This window comes from Lissotriton helveticus, chromosome 1_1 (genome assembly GCF_964261635.1).
Source record: "Lissotriton helveticus chromosome 1_1, aLisHel1.1, whole genome shotgun sequence".
Taxonomy (NCBI): Eukaryota; Metazoa; Chordata; class Amphibia; order Caudata; family Salamandridae; genus Lissotriton; species Lissotriton helveticus.
The window spans coordinates 356021719-356038358 of record NC_136057.1 but is presented as its reverse complement, the minus strand read 5'-3'; the positions used below and the strand labels follow the sequence as shown (position 1 = coordinate 356038358).

General features: G+C 51.2%; 1 protein-coding gene across 27 annotated transcripts in view; it reads right to left on the bottom strand.

The window, feature by feature from the left end:
• The window catches only part of MICAL3 (microtubule associated monooxygenase, calponin and LIM domain containing 3), a 2019125-nt gene that overhangs the window by 257674 nt on the left and 1744811 nt on the right, over window positions 1–16640 (bottom strand). For 25 of the 27 annotated variants that reach the window (XR_013606836.1, XM_078673602.1, XM_078673604.1 and 22 more), the window contains one exon: window positions 6105–6155. The exons of the other annotated variants lie outside the window; for them this stretch is intronic. Coding sequence is in view for 24 of the 25 variants with exons in the window: in XM_078673602.1 (XP_078529728.1) it covers window positions 6105–6155 (51 nt within the window). In the remaining variant the exon portion in view is untranslated. The remainder of the gene's footprint in view (window positions 1–6104; window positions 6156–16640) is intronic. 27 annotated transcript variants of the gene reach the window in all.

Genomic DNA, 16640 nt, shown 5'->3' with positions numbered 1-16640 from the left:
ACTGCCTGCAGCAAGTGTCTACAAAGAGCAGCCTGCCTTTGAGTGCTCCCCTATCTCTCCATTGAAAGTAGAATGAATTAGGACACTTCCTAGAAGAGAGCGCCCAACCGGACTCCCAGAAAAACAAGAAAGGGCTGGTTATCTGAGCTGACCTTAAGCAGAAGGAAGTCTCAATGTCATTTGGAGGAAGCACTTCCCAACTGAACCCTAAGAGTCTGAAGGTGCCTAGAAGTGCACTAAGTCAACTAAGTGCCATTTTCCCTTCCATGAGACTACCAAACAGCAACGCATCATCCATTGCTTCACCCCTGGACGAAATGTCTCTCCAGATTACTAACAGGAGCTCTTTTCTTATTAGAAGGTGAGAAACACAGCAGCCACATCCTTTCGTTTGCCAAAATCCAAATGGAATTGTAACAGTGAGGTGCAACAGGACCTAGTATCTCACAAAATCACCTGGTTTGTTATTCTTACCAAAATCTTACCCTAAATAAAACAATGTTAGTACTGAGTTTCAGGACACTGTATGCTGAATTTGTTGTCCATAGTGCTGAATGAATCAACACGGTCCCATAGAACACAATGAACTATGTAGGTTACACTGGTCTCAGGGTTTCTTTCGGCGTGGCATTCTGCTGCTTTCTCCCCTTCTGCTTGCGGTCAGAACTTATGAATGGTTAGGACTAGCATCTTCCAGTTTTCACCTTTGTGCATATTTTTTACTGCTTAAGTTTGTAATGTTGTGCATCTGATCAACTTACTCAGATATAACCTTTACATTTATTGACTTTAATGGTAACTTATGTTGCATATGGTTCCAAACTTCAAACCATCTCCTGTTCAGCTTAGGCTTTGATTGCTTCATCGTACTACCATCTTCAAAGACACTTATTGTGAGTTGCTTGGAGCAGAAACCCTAAGGAAGGGCATAGCGCTCCAGTCAATTACAAATGGTCCAGTGTTTTGAGACCTGAGATGACCAGGTCTGGAAACGTTGTGCCGGTTTTATCAGCTGTAACTTTGGAACCACTAAAATTGCAATGTAGAGCTGAAGAAATCAAATCAAATCAGGTGTTTGTTAAGCGCGACTACTCACCCGTAAGGATCTCAAAACGCTGGGGGGTCTCACAGGTTCCAGTCCATCAAGAAGGGGGTCTGTCGAAGAGCCAGGTTTAGAGGTTTCTTGCGAAGATGGGGAGCGATGTTATGTGTCGGAGGTGGAGCGGAAGGTCGTTCCAGGCACTGAAAGCGTGGAAGGAAAAGGAGTGGCCTCCCGATCTGGTCTTTCTGGTGCGGGGGACCACGGCGTAGGAGAGCTGGGCTGATTGTAGGGTCTTTTGGGGTGCGTGGAATTTGAGTCGGCTGTTCAGATATGTCGTGGAGGGCCTTGTGAGCGTGGGTTAGCATTTGAAGGTGACTCTAGCTTCGATGGGGAGCCAGTGGCGTGTGCGCAGGTGCTGGGAGATGTGGCAGTGGCTTGGCAGGTTGACGACCAGTCTTGCAGTGGCGTTTTGGATGTCCTGCAGCTTGGGGGTGAGGTTTTTGTTTATTCCGGCATAGAGTGTGTTGCCGTAGTCGAGCCTGCTGGTGACCAGGACGTGAGGGACAGTCTTTCTGTGTTCGAGGGGGATCCATTTGAAGGCCTTGCGTAGGAGGCGGAGGGTGTAGAAGCAGGAGGATGAGACGGAGTTGATCTGCCAGTCCATTTTGAGCTCTGAGTCCAGGATGATTCCCAGGTTGCGTGCGTGGGTCATGGGGGTGGTCGGGCTTCCGAGTGCAGGGGGCCACCAGGTGTCGTTCCAGGCGTCTGGGTTTGGGCCCATTATGAGTACTTTTGTTTTGTTTGTGTTTAGTTGTAGGCAGCTGTTTTTCATCCATTTGGCGACGGCTTACATGCCTTCTCAAAAGATGGGTCTGGCGGTGTTGGGTTCAGTGGATAGGGAGAGGATGAGTTGGGTGTCATCTGCTTATGACACAATGCTGAGTCCGTAGGTTCTGCAATGGGGGCGAGCGGAGCCATGAAGACGTTGAAGAGCGTAGGGCTGAAGGGGGGACTCCGCAGGTGGTAGGTGTAGGGTCTGAGAGGAAAGGGGGGAGTCTGACCCGCTGCGTTCTGCCGGAGAGGAAGGAGCGGATCCAGTCGAGGGCCTTGTCTTGGATCCCTGCTTCGTGGAGTCTGCGTTTTAGGGTGCGGTAAGAGACTGTGTCGAACGCCGCTGAGAGGTCGAGGAGGATGAGGGGTGCTGTTTCACCTTTGTCCAGTAAGGCACGGATGTCGCCTGTTGCCGAAAGGAGGACGGTTTCCGCACTGTGTTTTTTTTCTGAAGCCGGATTGGAAGGAGTCGCGGATGTTGTGCTCTTCGATGAATGTGGCGAGTTGGCTGTTGATGGCTTTCTCGATGATTTTCACTGGGAACGGGAGCAGGGAGATGGGTCTTTAGTTTTTGAGGTTGGTGGGGTCCGCCGAGGGTTTCTTCAGCAGGGGGTTGATCTCAGCGTGTTTCCAGTCAGAAGAGAACGAGGCGGTTGCCAGAGAGTGGTTGATGGTGTGGCAAAGCATGGGTGCGATGGTGTCGGCGGCTCTGTTGAAAATGTGGTTGGGCAGGGGTCTGTGGGCCTCCGGAGAGGATTGACTTCATTGTCTTCAGTGTGTCTTCGATGGTGCGGGCTGTCCAGTTGTCGATCGCTGGCTTCAGGGTGTCGGGGGTGGTTGGTAAGGGTTCAGTGTGTTGGTTGTCTTTGTCGAAGTTGTTCTTGATGCTCTCGATTTTGTGGTGGAAAAAGGTGCTGAGTTTGTCGCAGATGTCTTGTGAGGGAGGGATGTCGGTGGACTCGCTGGTGGGTTGGGCGAACTCCTTGGTGATGTTGAGAGTTCTTTGCTGTGTCATGAGTGGAGATTCTGTCTTAAATTGCTTTTTTCTTCGTTTTTCTGATGAGTTGGTTGTGGGCTTTGGAGGCGGCTCTGAAGTTGTTGTGGGCTTCTGTGGACTTGGTGTTTCTCCAGGCCTTTTCGAGGCGTCGGCAAGTGCGTCTGGACTCTCGAAGTTCGGTGGTGAACCATCTAGCTTTCCAGGCGTGGGTGTTGTTGTTTTTCTTGAGGGGAGCTATGGTGTTGGTGCTGTTGGAGATCCATCTGTGCAGGGTTCGGGCTGCGGTGTTGGCGTCGTTTTCCGCGATGGTTGGGGTGGAGTTGCTGAGTGATGAGGTTAGCTGGTCGTCGGTGATTCTGGTCCAGGTTCTTCGTGAGAGCAGGTGCTGGTGTCTGTGGATGGTGGGTGTTCTGAAGGTGAAGTGGACGTATCGATGGTCAGTCCATGGGAGTTCGGTGGTGTGGCTGAAGGTGATGGAGTTTCCTGTTGTGAAGAGGGGGTCGAGGGTGTGTCCTGCTGAGTGCATGGGTTCAGTCACGATCTGGCGGAGTCCAATGTTGTGGAGGTTGTCCGGGAGGGATGTGTCGAGGTGGAAGTTGAGGTCTCCAAGTAGGGTGAAGTTGGTGGAAGCGATGGCATGCGGGGAGATGATGTCCGTGATGTAGTTGGCGAAAGGTCTGCAGGGTCCAGGGGGTTGGTAGATGAGGGTTCAACAGAGGGTGGAGGTAGGGCTGGCCAGTAGCTTGAAGTGAACGTGTTCCATCATGGTCTGTGGGCTCGTCGGGGAGTGTGCTCAGACGGAGGGTGGATGATGGCGATTCCTCCTCCAGAGCGGGTGGGGCGGCCCTTCCTGGAGATCTTGTATGCTTGGGGAATGGCGATGTCCAGTCCCGAGGTGCTGTTGGTCCAGGTTTCGGTAAAGAATGCTACATCCAGGGTAGTGCGGTCGAGGAGGTCCCAAATTTAGGTGGCGTGTTTGTGGAGGGATCGGACGTTAAGGAGGATGCATTGCAGGATTTTCGGTTCAGTTGTGTTCTTGCGGGCGGATTGCGCTGGGTCAGTGGTCTTTGCGGTGCTGCAAGTGTACCGGCAGCGGTGACAGCTGAAGGGTCCGTGGGTGTCGACTGGTGATGCTAGCTTGCAATTGTTGTTGTGGCCTGGGTTGAGAGTGTGAAATGCCGCTTGGTCGTAACATTGGCAGTGCAGAGATCCAGGGATCCTGGCGCTGGTCCCAGTCGGGTCGCGGACGGGCGCAGACGGGCTTGCATTTGGCGCCCCGGCCGCACAGTGGCCACCATTAAGTAGGGGTTGGGGAGGGCTGGATAGCTGGGAGGCGGGGAGGGGAGCTGGATTGGGCCGGTCGCACTGGTCGTGCTGGGGGGAGGGGCCGGGGGGGGAAGCAGTGGCGGGGAAAAACAGGCTGCAAAAGGAAAAAGGCAAAAAGAGAGAGAAAAGTGCAAATAAGGCAGCAAAAGTGCAAGAAAGAGTGGAGGAAAGAGATAGAGGACACAGGAGAGTGAAAGGGGAGATTGAGATGAGGGTAAAAAACAAGTGAACGGACTAAAGACACAGGAGAGTGAAGGGGGAGCTTGAAATGAGGGGAAAACAACAGAACATGGAGGTTAAGACCCAGAAGGAAAGTGAAGGGGGGAGGTAGAAGTGAGGGAAAAAACGAGTATAAAAGGAGAGAAAAAGCGGAGCAAGAGAACAGAGACAGAGGTCCACTGGACTACCAGGGATGAGGCGCAGGTGAAACCTGCGGGTGGAGGAGGGCCTCGAACACCAACACTCGAGTGACTCGAAAGAGCAGGGGCTCGGGGGAAGGCCTCACTTAATGGTGGAGCTGCGAGGGAGGGAGAGCAATTTTACTGACAATGAGTCAGTGGTCTTGCTCGCCTGTCCCCGCCGTGGCCGCCATTGAGTAGGGGTCAGGAAGGGCTGGACAGCTGTGAGGCGGGAGAGGGGAGGGGAGCTGGATTGGGCCAGTCGCACTGGTCGTGCTGGGGGGGAGGGGCCGCAGGGGCAGCATCCGCAGGGAAAAACGGGCTTTAAAAGGCAAGAGGAAAAAGGCAAAAAGAGAGAAAAGTGCAAATAAGGCAGCAAAAGTGCAAGAAAGAGTGGGGGAAGACACAGGAGAGTGAAAGGGGGGAGATTGAGATGAGGGTAAAAAACGGAGGAAATACTCAGGAGAGTGAAGTGGAAGCTTGAAATGAGGGGAAAACAACAGAAAATTGAGGTTAAGACCCAGAAGGAGAGTGAAGGGGGGGAGATAGAAGTGAGGGAAAAACGAGTAAAAAAGGAGAGAAAAAACGGAGCAAGAGAACAGAGATAGAGGTACACTGGACCACCAGGGATTAGGTGCAGGTGAAACCTGCGGGTGGAGGAGGGCCTTGAACACCAACACTCGAGAGTGCAGGGGCTCGGGGGAAGGCCTCACTTAATAGTGGAGCTGCGAGGGAGGGAGAGCAATTTCACTGACAATGAGTCAGCCAGCTCCCTCCAGCATTTTGGTGGAGCAGACAATGCTCTTCTTGGCAAGGCCACAGCCTACCCTCAAACCATACAACCTGTCCACCGGCACTTATTTTCTACCAGTACAGAGTAGGTAGTAAATATCAGCCAAATAGCCCCTGGAATCTTTGGGGAAAAAATTCCACACATTTCCAGATTCTACTAGTCACTGTCCCAAAACCTTTAATGAATGTATTTAGGTGTGGTGATAGTGGTCAGAATTGGAAACTCCTGCAACTCCAGCCCCCCTGTGCTACTTTGGCGTGTTTTACTTTTCACCATTTATTACCTAGATATGGGCAAAAATAAGACATCTCATTATGAACCCATGGCACAAAGTAATTGAAAATTTGGGGTAAACAGGTGATTTTCTGGTTATGCTAAAAAAAAATAAAAAAAAAAAAAGAAAGAAAGAAATTAGGAAGAGACTGACATTCATTAACTGGTGAATGCAGAGCTACCACATGCAGCTTTATCTTTGGATGGTCTGCAGCTGAAAAACGTGCTCAGTCAAAAAGAAGGATCCTTAATGTCAACAATCTAAAAGTCCCAAGGAAGGGTTCCTCAGTGCCCGACACCACCAAGTCCCATACACAGAGTACACACCACCAACACTTCTGGAGATCCGTGCAAGCAAAAATAGACATTGTTAGAGTGAAGATGACAGAAGAAATGAGTTTCCGTGCATGCAACAAAGACCAATGAATGGGAATGAAACACTACCTTTGTGGCGTATGATCTCTTGAATGCCAGCGCGTGTGGTACATAAACTGACTTTAGGATGGAAAGAATTAAAACAAAAAAAAATGGAGCAAAATCAAACAGTTAAACATAAAAACCAGCACACAGAAATAATTAAGAAAAGATATGAACACATAGCTCTTTTGTTAAGTAATGGTCAACATGAGAACTGCATGGTAACACAATAGCAACGATGAAGATTATCACTGAAAAGCACAGTAGAACTACCTTGCAATTGAAGAGCCCCCATTCTAGGAGGCACAGACTTTAAATCTTTCTTTAAATATTGTGAAACATTGTTATCTTTGTCATTAATACTTGAGAAATTGGTCAGGGGTCTAGATAGCATGCACGGCCCTCAATTCTAGGCACTGAGATGAATTGGCAATTTATTTTGTATCTAAGGAGTGCCCTTGACCAACACTGGACTTCCCAGTCTCTGCAGCACAATATGATGATATACAGAACAGGCAATTCATACTTCAAATATTTCAATCATTTCGAGGCAAGCTAGAGTACCACTGACTATGAAAAGAAGAACCAGGGAGCACTGGTTGGCCATTTCAGTACTACTGTGCTTTACAATGAGGAGGATCCACCAGCATTGAAGAGGTGCTCAGATCCAGTTTAACCTTTGGTGTGGGTGGACGCAATTTAGTGCCCTCTCGGGAGTGTAAACACAGTCAGTTTAATCTTGGGGAAGTGGCATGGCCATTCTATGTCAAAGTCTAGAACCACATTAATAGTATGTAGCACCCAAGCCAGGTAGTTATGCCATTCACTCTGTACAGTGTTAAGCACACAGAGTTCATAAATACAAGTGCAATGATGTGATTATTCGGAGTAGTGGACCCATCCCAATCAACACCCAATAGGCAAGCACTATTACAATTATACATGGCTAGCGAGTAAGTGCCAGTGCTCCATTATGATTAGCCAGGCATGAAGACTATATTAAAATGAAATGTGGGAGAAACTGAGCATCTTCACAGCTGGTGAAACCAAATCAAGCCGGTAAATCACTCACAGAAATGAAGAAACAAAATTATGTTATAATTAAGGAGGCTGGGAATAAAACGTTATTGCATGAATGGCAACATATTCCTGCAACTGGACATGAATGTTGGTATTTACACACATATTGTCATTGACAGTACAAAAAGCAGAAAGTTAGCAACGGAAAGGGATATGTACTAAAGCAGTTAGGTTTATACCACATGGTAAAACTTTTTATTTTCAGAAAAAGTGTTTATTCAGCACAAGAGGAGCTCCTGGGATCTTCACTCCAGGACAGGACAGACAAACTGATAAGTGATAGGACGCATACATACAGGTTTGAAAAGTAACGAAAAGCAGGAGATTGTTTAACTTAGCCGTGGAGGGCACTCTGTTCATCTAGAGCTGTTGCTTTCAGTACAGGACGCAAGGAAGTGGGGATACATATTTAGCATTAACAAAATCCTATAGGATCCCTGCATACTTGCAGCGGTATGGAACCTATATTTCATTAGGCGGCCCCTTCAGCGAATGGCAGTAAAGTAAATTACTTACCTTCAGTAACACTTTTTCTCCTGGATGGTCTATCATCCCGCAGATTCCTTACCATATGAATATTCAGGTGCCCGACTAGATCAGGAAAACGCTATGCAGCAACTCTCCAGCGTCTCCCCAGGACGTGACAGCATCAGATTATATATAAATTGTGAAGTACTGGTGTTTGTTTCTTCACTTTTTCCCACCCATCAGTGGGCCTGCAGAGAAGGAACCTGACCAAGGCACAATCGTCAGCTGACACAAGAAGATTTAATAGAATGGAACTTTATAAATTTGGGTAGGTGGGAAAGCAGGAGAAGAATCTGAAGGAAGTTACAGTGGCCACTAGAAAAAGGAGTTTATAAAAGTAAGTAAATTGCTCTTAAGGATACTCCTTGAGGATTTCTCATCTTATGACTGAGTTTCAAAGCAGTGCCCAACATAAGGTGGGAAGGAGGAGTGTCAATCAAACATGAAAATCACTCTGACAAAGCTGCCATTTCTTCAAGACTGAGCAACCAAGTACTAGTGTTCAACAAACGTGTGAATCAAAGTCCAAGTTGAGGCTGCAAAATGTTACCATTGAAACACCCATGGACAACGCTGTAAAAGTCTCCATGACCCTGGTGTAATGGGCTGGAGTATCTGAAAAAGGGTATTTCTTCGGCAAAGCAAAGCATTGCAAATTTCTATGCAAAGAGTAAACAAACATGAAATAGTGAAGTTTGTCACAGTATTACCCCTCTGAGAAACACCTAAAGCAACAGAAAACAAGTCTTAATTTCCAGTCTGTGTAACTGCTCCATCTCATTAAAGGGGTAAAGATGACGGAAGAAAAAGGTTAGAGAATGAATCCCCCATATGGAAAGGACACCTTAGGCACAAAGGAAGGGCAAGTGCACAAAAAAAGCTTGTCAGGGTCCAACGTCATTAACATGTAGGCAGAGATACGTTGACACCAAAAAGGCAATTTATTAGGTCAAGAGACACATGGAGCAACAATGAATGGTTTCAAACTGCACATACATGAGGAAAGTTAGAATGAAATCCATAAGAAGACCTCGTCAGCGTGCTGACATCAATGCCACACATTTTTTCAGTGGCTTCGAGGCGAACGGGTGGACCGACAACATAATTGGAGTATAGAGGATACAATATATACACAAATACAACCAGTATAGAGTCAAAGAGGAAAAGCTAAAGAAAGAAAGCAATTTCTAACAACCAACAGCATGACAAGCAAAAGACATAGGAAAACAACCATGTCAACCAATTACAACTTTTTTGGTATATGTAGGTGGACAATGGGGAGGAGGGTGATTCAGTGAGGAATGCACAGGCAGCTACTGTATCCACCAGATACTGAAGGTAAGTAACTTGTTCTTCTGATGGATACATCTGCCTGTGGATTCCTCACCTTTTGAATTGAATCTCACAGCAGTCCTGCTCCTGGAGGAGGGTGTCCACCTTCTCATACCGAAAAGTCCTGCAGCACAGATAAGAGCAAAATGGCCATCCCACATCACCTCAGAATCCAAGCAATAATGCTTCGCAAAAGTGTGGAGGGAGGCCCATGTTGCAGCTTAACAAATGTCTACAACAGGGACACCTCTAGCCAAAGCAGATGTGGAAGATTTAACTCTAGTAGAATGAGCTCTGATACATGCAGGAGGCTCCTTCTTGGCCAGGACGTAGCGCACAAGTTACAACTTGTGTAACAATATATCTGTAAGAGACATTAGTTTGTGATAGATTCCTTACCTTAGAATATCCCCAGGCATCAGACTGGATCCGGAAAGCTTTCGTCAGCAGTACCCCTGCGCGTCTATAGGCATAATCGTACGGCTGCTCGTGCGTCGTTGGCGTCGTATTCACAGAGATGACATCACTGGAGCTACTTAGACACGGCCAAGCGTGCTGACGTCAGTTCTGTACACAACTTTCCGCGACAGAACGCCGAGCCATGTAAGATACTGACCACTGGTGCACAGAAACTAGGGCCCGAAAGGATGACCTTAACACCAGTAATCAGTTAGCAGAAAGGGGGGATGGGTGGGGCGGTAAGGAATCTATCACTAACTAATGTCTCTTACAGATATATCGTTACACAAGTAGTAACTTGAGCATCTGAAAGAGACACGTTAGTGATATATTCCTTAACTCAGAATAGATACCCCAGCAATACCAACCCCAGTGGTGGGTCTGCGAATAAGATTACACCAGAAAGTCACAGAGAACAGAACGGCCAAAGAAGCCGTCCCTCTGAACCTGACTGTCAAGGCAATAATGCTTTGTAAAGGTGTGCAGTGAAGCCCACGTGGCAGCTTGACAGATGTCTTGCCGTAGTGGCTGCTATTGCCCTGGTAAAATTGGCATGCAGCCCCACCGGAGGTTCCTTTTTAGCCATAGAGTAACAGGCCTTGATACACAAGATGACCCAGCGGGAGATAGTCCTCTTGTGAACAGCCCGGCCTTTCTTGGCGCCTGCGTAGCCAACAAAGAGCTGGTCATTCACCCGGAATGCTTGTGTGTGATTCAGGTAAAAGGAGAGCACAAGTTTTGGGTCCAGACGGTGGAGCCTCTCTTCCTCTCCGGAAGGATGCAGAGGCGGAAAGAAAGTGGGCAAAGTGATAGTCTGCCCGATGTGGAAGGCAGTGACAACCTTTGTCAAGAAGGAAGGACAAGTGTGAAGAACAACCTTGTCCGGATGAAACGACAGAAAAGGAGGCTTACAAGAAAGAGCCTGAAGCTCACTCACTCTCCTGGCAGAGGTGATAGCCACCAGGAAGGCAGTTTTCAAAGTCAGAAGACGTAAGGGACAATTGTGAAGCGGCTCAAAGGGAGCCCACATGAGGTAGGTCAAAACAAGATTCAAGTCCCACTGAGGCATTATGAAAGGAACAGGAGGAAACATATGCGTAAAGCCTTTTAAGAATCTCTGTACAATAGGGGACTTGAAAAGAGAAGGCTGATCTGGAAGCCTCAGAAAGGCTGAAATGGCCGAAAGGTAGCCCTTGATAGTGCCCAGAGGAGAGCAAAAGGACCTCAGAAAGAGGGACAGAAAGGGGATCCACAGCCTTCGCTGTGCACCATGACACAAATGTGTTCCACCTGCAGGCATATACCGGCTGCCAGAATGACATCACAGACTTCGGGAAGCAAGTCAAATAGAATAAACTGTCGCCGCTCAATCTCCACGCATGTAAGTAGAGGCTGAGCAGGTTCGAGTGGAGAACCGTCCCCTGCTGCTGCGACAGAAGATACTCCCGCAGAGACAGTCGGATCAGGGTATCCAGGCTCATACTGAGTAGCTCAGGATACCAAACTCTTCGAGCCCAGTCTGCATCCACAAGGATGACTTGGGCCCGGTCGCGTCTGATCTTCTTCAGAACTCTGGGCAGAAGTGGTATAGGCGAAAGGCGTACAACAGACCGCAACTCCACTCGCGACGAAAAGTGTCGCCGAGCGAGCGCCGCCTTGGAAATTCCAATGCGCAGAACTGATGACATTGCGCGTTCTCTTCAGTGGCGAATAGATCTAACCAAGGTTCTCCCCACTGCTGAAAGAGACCTTGTGCCACCTCCGAGTGAAGACGCCATTCGTGATCCATCAGACACCGGCGGCGGAGTTCGTCCGCCCTGGCGTTTAAAGAACCTGCCAGGTGTTGAACCGTCAAGGAAATGCTGTGATGTTCCAGCCATGTCCAGAGGCGCATAGCCTCCTGGCATAGGGTCCACGACCCCACTCCGCCCTGTTTGTTGCAATACTACATGGCGGTGGTGTTATCCCCTGACAGAGGGGTGGAATGCCTTCAGTGCAAGAAGAATCGCCCGAAGCGCCAGAAGGTTGATATGGAGCCGGAACTCTGCTGGAGACCAGATGCCTCTGATCCCCGCCTATCCCATGTGGCCGCCCCATAGGGACGCATCCGTCACCACTGTGTGCTCCGGTTGATGAAGGGAGAGGGATCCGCAGCTGACCCAATGCGGATTCATGAGCCACCACTGCAATTGTTGTGCAGTGCCCTCCGAGATCTGGACGTAATCGGACAGGTTTCCCTGATGCTGCACCCACTGGAACTTCAGGTCCCACTGCAGAGCCCGCATATGCCACCTGGCATGGGTGGTCAGCAGGATGCAGGAGGCCATGAGTAACAGCAGCCTCAAGGTCTTCCTGACCGAAACCCAGGACAAGGGCTGAAAGATCGGAATCATAGCCCGAATATCCTGGACTCGCTGTTCGGGAGGATAAACCCAAAACTACGCCGTGTCCAGAACCGCTCTGATGAAGAGGAGCTTCTGGGAAGGAATCAGGTGCGACTTTAGCACGTTGATGGAAACCCCCCCCAGCAAATGCAGGTCGGTCGGCCGTAGTCTGGAGGTGGGAGACGACCGAGACGAGCCCGCCTTGAACAACCAGTCGTCGAGATAGGGGAAGACTGAAACCCCTGATCTGCGCAGATGAGCTGCGACCACCACCATTACTTACGTGAACACTCGAGGGGCGCTGGTAAGGCCAAAGAGGAGCACGGTGAACTGAAAATGGTCCTGGCGCACCGTGAATTGTAGGTAATGCCGATGGACCGGCAGGACGGGAATATGAAAATAAGCATCCTGCAGGTCCAGTGCCACCATCCAGTCTTGTGGGTGGTGAGCAGAAAAGATCTGAGCCAGAGTGAGCATCTTGAACTTCTCCTTCCGGAGGAAGCGATTGACGTTCTGAAGGTCTAAGATGGGACGTAGACCCTTGTCCTTCTTTGGAACCAAGAAGTAGTGGGAGTTACAACCATGACCTACTTCTGGTGTCGGAACGTGCTCGATGGCCCCCTTGGCCAAGAGGGCCGCAACTTCCTGCTGGATAAGTGCCACATGATCCCCCGACATGCGGTGGAACTGCAGTGGCATGGCTGGAGGGAGGGGGGGGGGGGGGGGAGGGAACTCGAAGGGGAGGGGGTAGACCCTTCGAACAATCTCCAGAACCCACCTGTCTGATGTAATGGTGCGCCAGTGGGGGAGGTGATGACGAATCCTGCCCCCCACTGGCATCTGGTGGGCCTTAAGTAGGAGTTACTTACCTTTGGTAGCGATGTACCTGGTAGAGACGATTCTAGCCGCAGATTCCTTCATTTAGAATCATCCCCAGGCGTGAGACTGGACCCAGAAAAATATTGCCACAGCATCCCTGCGTGCCAGGGGGACGACATCACGCGACTCCGCCCAGACGTCGTCCGCGTATGTGACGTCAGCGAGGTCGCATGAGCCCCACCCCGGCGTGCCTACATCAGTTTTCTTCGGAGAACTTTTCCGCGTTGCAACGCAGAGCCATCAGACAAAACTGTGAGAGTATAGGAACAGTGTGCGAAAGAAAAAAAGGATGGTGGAGAACACCACCATACGGAGCAGTGCCAAACACTGCAGTATCCAAGGCAGGGAAAAGAATAAAGAACAGAGCACTGCCCTGAACGGCAACCCTGCCAGTACAAAGATAGTCCCCCCTGGAGGCAAGAACACATGAAAAGTGTCATGACAACATATAACAGGACCACAACCCCAACAAAGTACAATGAAGGGGAACCAGTCTGGGACAAACAAGGCATGACAAGACCCCAAGACATCCCCAACATAGAACCTGACAACCCTTATAAGGAACAAGGGCAGAGGCCCTGCCAAAAGACCCCAACCTAGAGGATAGCAGAGGGGCCAGAACCCCTAGCAATGAAAGGGGCAAGAGAAGGGAGGGGTAGGCCCCAACCTGGGGCAACTAGAACGCAAAGGCACTGAAGTACCAACAAACCCATCCTCCAAAGCGCCAAAAGGGGAGGAAGGAACAAATAAACAGGACGAACATCCTTCCAGAAAAGAACGACAGAACTCACGCGCTGAAGACATAGCCTCCTACAGGGAGGCGAATGCAGGAGACCATGACAAACAGCCCTCGCAGAACGGGGAGGAAGAGCGGGCCGTGAAGGAATCTGCGGCTTGAATCGTCTCTACCAGATAGACTTTACCGAAGGTAAGTAACTCGTACATCTGATAGAGACTACTAGCCGCAGATTCCTTCACGTAGAATAGATACCCTAGCCATACCCAGAGGGAAGGAGGGTCTGCGAGAGGGCCCCACCAGCCTGGTCATAACAGAGGGTGCCACAGGGGCCGAGTCCCAAAGACAGGACCAGGAGCCCCGTTCCCCCAGGCAAGGGTAACGTCCGCAAGCAGAAGACCACCAACCCCGAAGGGGATGCGGGAAAAAGAAGAGAAGAGGTAGCCCGTCCTGACCCATCAGAGGAAACAAGGCAAGGCGAAAGGCGGCCAAAGCACCCCACACCCCTAGAGGGCAACAAAACCTCCGCTTAAGGCCAAGGCAAGGAAGAGGAGCACGGAAGAAGAAGAGCAACCTAGAGACTCCAAGGAGAAGAAGCAGAGCAAAGGCAAGCCTCCCCCCACCATAAACACACCCAGTGAAGAGGGCAGCCGAGCCTAACACAGCCAGATGGCAAGACCAGAGAGACGGCACTGCCAGTAATAAGCAGGCGGAAGCCAAAAAGGGCAGCTCAAGGTCACCCAGGAAGAACCGTCCAGCGCCCAGCCGGGACAGACTGCGCCCGAAAAGGAACAAGAACTCAGGGATCATCTCCTCCCACCAGGAGGAGGGGTATAACTGAGTGCCAAGCCCACTGGAAGGAACGGACAAGACAAAGCGCCAAGACGGCACAATGGTGCAGAAAAACAGTAGGTCAGCACCAGCAAGTACAGCCAGACACCGAGAGCACCGCAGAAGGATGCGCTCAGGGCAAGCCAGACGTCAGCCAAAGCCGAAACCATCAGCAAGAGAATTGCATTGGCAACATACCTTAACGCCACGGAGAACAGAGGCCCTAAGGCGATCACATCTCCCCGGCGCATAACAGAGCTGTATAACAGCTACCACTGCCCCACATAGGGCATGTTACGTCCCAAAACATGGGAACCTCATGGGAAAAAAACTTCCGCAGCAGAGGACAACAGAAAATACCTGCGGAGAAACCGCAGAAGTCTTGTCAAGCAACCAAAGAGAAAAAACAGCAGGCCTAGTCACAGGGCCAGCACGGTGTAGAAAACCTAAAGCAAAAACAAACAGTCAAGAAGGGCTGGCGAGCAGCCAACAGAACCACAGTCCCAACAAGGAGGATTCGAGTGGCCATGAAGCATACAGAACACACAACTGGGGCGACCCGCCCCAACGAAAGAACACTTCCAAGAACTAGATAAACTCACAGATAACTGAGGACGAGAAGAAGGCGGAGGAGGAGGGGGACGTCTGAATAGCCGAGTCCGAAGGGGCGTGGAACAAAAGAGCACCATCGAAAGGAAGGTCCACCAGCTGTTACCAAATGTTCTCCGGGACCACACTGTCCCGAAGCCAGGCATGGCGCCGAAGGGCAACCGGAGAAGCCATGGCACGACCTAGCACCTCCGAGATGTCCAAAGCGGAGCGCAGAATAAACGCTGCCAGTTTCCGGCCATCCAACACATGGTGCCTCAAATCAACCCTCCTGAGAAGCGGCAGACATAAGGGACTCCGCCGAGTCCCACAAGCAAGAAGTGGCCCTAGCTAAAACACACAGAGTGTTAAGGGCCCGCAGAGCTTTACTGGTTGAGGCGAGCATATTGCGCCCCCAGGAGTCCAGCCAGTGGGCCTCCCGTGACGGGGGAGACAACAGCGGCGGCAGAGAGGGAAAGGCATGCTGCAAAAGTGGGCCTCTGGTACAGGGGTGGAGGGAAAGACACAGCAGATCATGCGGCGCCGGATGGTGGCAGTGCAGATGGTGTTGGGGCACTGGGTCCCCCGTGGGGCGGCCCCAAGTCCCCAAAAGACAAGAATGGAGTGAACCCTCGAAGGAAAGCATCAGCTCCCTATCACTAGAGCCCTGATGGAGTACCCCCAGAAGATGATCCGCCGGGAAATGTTTAGCTGGATCACCCATGCGCAAAAATTCCCACAGTCGTGGAACAGCACGAGCGAAGTCGCACTTGCCTCCGTAGGGCCCCGCGGAGGGGAAAGCAGCTACTAGGTAGGCGACGGCTGCAAGCTAAGGCGGCCATCCCCCAAGCCAACCAGAGGAAGGAAGGGCCAGGGCCGGAAAGAAGGAAGAGGGACTGAGCAGTGGGGGACCTGCGACGACTCTGGCGAAGATCGCAGCAGCAGACACGGCGTGGAGCCGCCCTTAGACGACGCCAGGGAAAAAGCCACGACACGTCGGCCCGTCTCCGGGGAGGATGACACCAACAAGCGTCGAACCTCAGGAGAAGAGGAGTCCGAGGACGAGTCAACTACCCAATGCCGTCCTGGCGCCGTAAAGTCTGCAATCTGAGGCAGGACTTTGTCGTCCGACGCCAGTGGGGATGCCGGAGCGACCTCCGCCACAGCGCTCGGCGCAGGAGACGGGGCTGGACCGGAGCTGGGGCGGAGAAGGATAGGCATCGACATGACCGACGAGGCAGCCGCCTGCGTGGAGGACGAGAGGGACCCGGGGAGGGACGTGGAGTCCCCCGCCAACCTCGACCCATGACGGGACGAGAGGGGCCCTCCGCCGATCCCTGTGGCGCCGCCAGGGCCAGCAGCCGCGGGCGCCGAAACGGCATCACTTTGGCCTCAGACAAGATTGCCGCCTGTCCAGAGGACCGAGAGGGGCTCGGGGGTGCATCTTGAGCCCAGGCGACCTCCAGTGACACCACAGGGACTCCTGTGGGAGTTTACGGCGGATCAGAGGTGCCGTGGTCGGAAGAAGGGACCCCCGAAGGGCCGCACCCCAACGGCACCACATCCTCCGAACCTGGATCCGAGCCAGTCGGCGCCGGAGCCGCCGGTGGCGCCACGGAGGGCCCCGCACACTGCAAGGGATCCGCTGACGTCCCAGGAGGGGAAGGAGGAGGAGGAGAAGACAGGGAGGCCTGCAAAGCCGCCGCATATGTCTCCATCTGGGCTCTAGTCGCCCCCACACTGTGA